Source organism: Hipposideros armiger, unplaced genomic scaffold (assembly GCF_001890085.2).
Source record: "Hipposideros armiger isolate ML-2016 unplaced genomic scaffold, ASM189008v1 scaffold_557, whole genome shotgun sequence".
Lineage (NCBI taxonomy): Eukaryota > Metazoa > Chordata > Mammalia > Chiroptera > Hipposideridae > Hipposideros > Hipposideros armiger.
Window position 1 is genome coordinate 1,051,974 of NW_017731907.1, and position 3,134 is coordinate 1,055,107.

The 3,134-nt window shown below is 41.0% G+C and overlaps 1 protein-coding gene across 11 annotated transcripts in view; it reads left to right on the forward strand.

The window, feature by feature from the left end:
* The window catches only part of FGGY (FGGY carbohydrate kinase domain containing), a 415,184-nt gene extending 412,056 nt beyond the window's left edge, over window positions 1–3,128 (forward strand). For 9 of the 11 annotated variants that reach the window (XM_019623675.1, XM_019623668.1, XM_019623671.1 and 6 more), the window contains one exon: window positions 2,018–3,128. In XM_019623675.1, coding sequence (XP_019479220.1) covers window positions 2,018–2,099 — 82 coding nt within the window. In that variant the 3' untranslated portion in view covers window positions 2,100–3,128. The remainder of the gene's footprint in view (window positions 1–2,017) is intronic. The other 2 variants (XM_019623670.1, XM_019623669.1) reach the window with 2 other exon arrangements.
* The last annotated feature ends 6 nt before the right edge of the window (window positions 3,129–3,134 follow it).

The following is a 3,134-nucleotide window of genomic DNA, read 5'->3' on the forward strand; positions in this document are numbered from 1 at the left end:
GGGGGGGGGAGGGGAAAATATGCATTTCTTGACATTCCTGGATAATAGAATCATATAAGAACATTAGTTCACATTTGTTAGCACTCGACAGCTCATGGAGTATATCATGTTCATTTTCTTATTTAAAATCCAGTCAATCTGTGCCATAGGTACTGTTATCACCCTCTTATAACAGGGAAACTGCAGCTCAGACCATTTAAAGAAGTTGCCCAAAGTCAACCAGGTCTACCTACAAAGCCCATGTTTTTTCCACAGTACGAAGAATAAGGCCAACAAACAACGTTGTCAGTGTTGAATTGGAAAACTTTAAGTATATGAGAAGGGTTACTGACCCACGTTCCCTTCTAGCAGTTTTGAGATCCCGAAGATAGGAAATCCATCAGATAGTGAAAATTGCTTAGTGTAAAATTGTCATAGAGTATCATTAAAAGGAGAAAATTGCTATTCCCAAAATCATTCTATGATCAATAAATTTAGTGGCTTACAGAATGGGTTTTAGTAGAATCCACATATAGCTAGATTGATGATAATATTGGAATTTTTTTTTAAGTAGTTACCATAACTAGCACTGATATCACTATGATCCAGGCAGTGTTCTAAGTGCTTTTCATAGATTACCTCACTTAATTCGCACAACAGTACTTCAGGTAGATCCTATAACTATTCCCATTTACAAATGGGGAAATTTCGGCACCAACAGATTACGTAACACATCCAAGGTCACACAGCTAGTAATAGGCTAAGTTATGATTCAAACCCAGGCTTCATTGTCCACCTCTTAAAGCTGTGTTTGGCCCCATCGCAGCTCTTGAGTTCCCATAATTCTTAAGGTAGAAATGCTTAGAAGAGGGGGGACGCCTATTAATCTATTTAGCTCTGCATGTTTACAAGTAGACGTTCCGGGGTTATTACAGCCCCTCTCCCCCTATTCACAAGCTTGCACCACAGCTCCCTCATGAGGTCTTCCTTTGAGAGCACCCCAGAATCTACCAAGACAGCAAGCTAACCTGGCTTCATCAACACCACCCCCTCCCCCACCCCCATGTCAGCTCCTCGCGAGCAAGAGGAGTATAGACAAAGCTGCAGGTCTTCACATATCACTTGTCTTAGCTGCTCTCATCTCTTTTTGGGCTGCTCTGCCATCTGACTCACGGCCAGCACCAGGTTCTAACAGGTCTCCCTGAAGAGTCCGCTGGGGAGTACAGGGAGGGTAAGGTCCACTCTGGGGTGCCTGGGAGGCAAGGCACAGCTACAGGAGAGGCATTAGTCACGTTTCCATGGGGTTTTACTCCCAAGCAAAGCAGTCTGCAGAGGAAATGTAGGTGTGGAATCTGCACAGGGTAATTAAAATGTTTAGTCTCATCCTTGCTCAGGTTGTGGTTTTAAACCAGTCATCAAACCCCGGGGCTAGTCATATATGAGCTGTTTATTGAAGCTGGGATGGAAAAGGTCCTGTGCCACACCTGGGCCTTTCAGGACAATACAATGGAGGCTCTAAAGTCAGACAGATCTGAGTTTGAATTCCAGCTCTGCCAATTTTTAGCTATACTATGTTAGATATGCCTCTCTGAGCAAGTGTCATTTACTTCTACAATGAAAATAACAGCCTGTGTAAGTTAGAGATAATATTCATTGCTAAATATTCATTTCATTGATAAATATTCATTGATAAATATTCATTTGGATGCTGTAAACATCCAAAAAATGAGTATGTGGATGTGGGTGGGGGTGGGGGGGGGTGTCTGCAAAACTGTAACAGATATATTCCTGTTCTAAATATAAGGAGAAGCTTCATAACAGTTTAAGATTATTGAACATAGGGGCAGCCAGTTCAGTGGTTACAGCGAGGTCATAACACCAAGGTTGCCGGTTCGATTCCCCCATGGGCCAAGGAGCTGTGGCCTCCACAACTACTTGACCTGGAACTGATGGGTTCCTGGAAAAACACACTGTTCCCCAATAAAATTTCTTAAAAAAAAAAAAAAGATTATTCAACATATTCATTTGTCTCTCACAGATATTATGACAAGAAGTATCGGGTATTCCTGAAGCTGGTTGAACATCAGAAGGAGTATGCGGAGATCATGAAAGGGGACTGAACAGAGCTTGCCAGTGCCAATGCCAGGAGGCTCTGGGGCATTGCATCAGGGACCTCTGTCATTTCATCTTATATTCAAGACCCTTTAGGTATCATTTTATCATTTCTGTATTGTCTTTTAATAAAGAAAACCAAGACATGTGCAACCAGAACTAGAAGCTTCCGTTTCAAAATGCCACCATTATTTAGTTGGCAGTTTCCGCAAGCACCAAGGTGGAGACAGCCGTTTCACGTAGGGTCATAGGAGCTCCTTGGAGGTCATTCAGTTCAGGGGAAACTTGTGCCTGTTCATCGATTCAGTGTCAGCCATGAAATGAAAGACTTACATTGCCTTAGGTTGGACATCTAATGTTTATTCTGTAGGTGACTAAAAGCGTGTTGTTAACTTTCATTTGGAAATAATTTCAAACTTTCAGAAAAATTTCACGAATAGGAATTATACAAGGAACATCCAAGTACCTAACTTTTACCTTTTAACACATACTTAATTTGCTTTATCATTTGTATGTTCTCTCTATGCATATATATGTACTTGTATATACACACAGATTTTTTTATGAGTCATTTGAGAGTAAATTTCAGTAGACGTAACTTTTATATAGCACTTTTATTTAACCTGCCATCATATTCCAGCTTTGTCAATAACTCAATAATGTCCTTTTGGAGTACATTTTTTTCCCCCTCCTGTACAGGACCCAGTCTAGAATCAGATGCTGCATTTAATTGCAGAACCATCATCTTGCAATCATCATATTAAAGAGAAGCGCAGGCAGGAATCATCAATGGATTCAAGAGGGAATTTTGATGAGTAACAGGAGGTATGCATGTTCTTAAAATGTCTCCTCACGGATTGTTTATTCATTACAAGAGAAAAAAGAATGTTAATTATACAGGGAAGAAATAGGACAACATCTTGATTGGGTGATCGTAATTACCTTCAGCTAGGCAGATGGCCATCCTGTGCGTCTAGCTGTGATAGCCTGAGAAGGACACAGCATCATTCTGGCTGGGGATGCATAGCCCGAATCTAGTCATA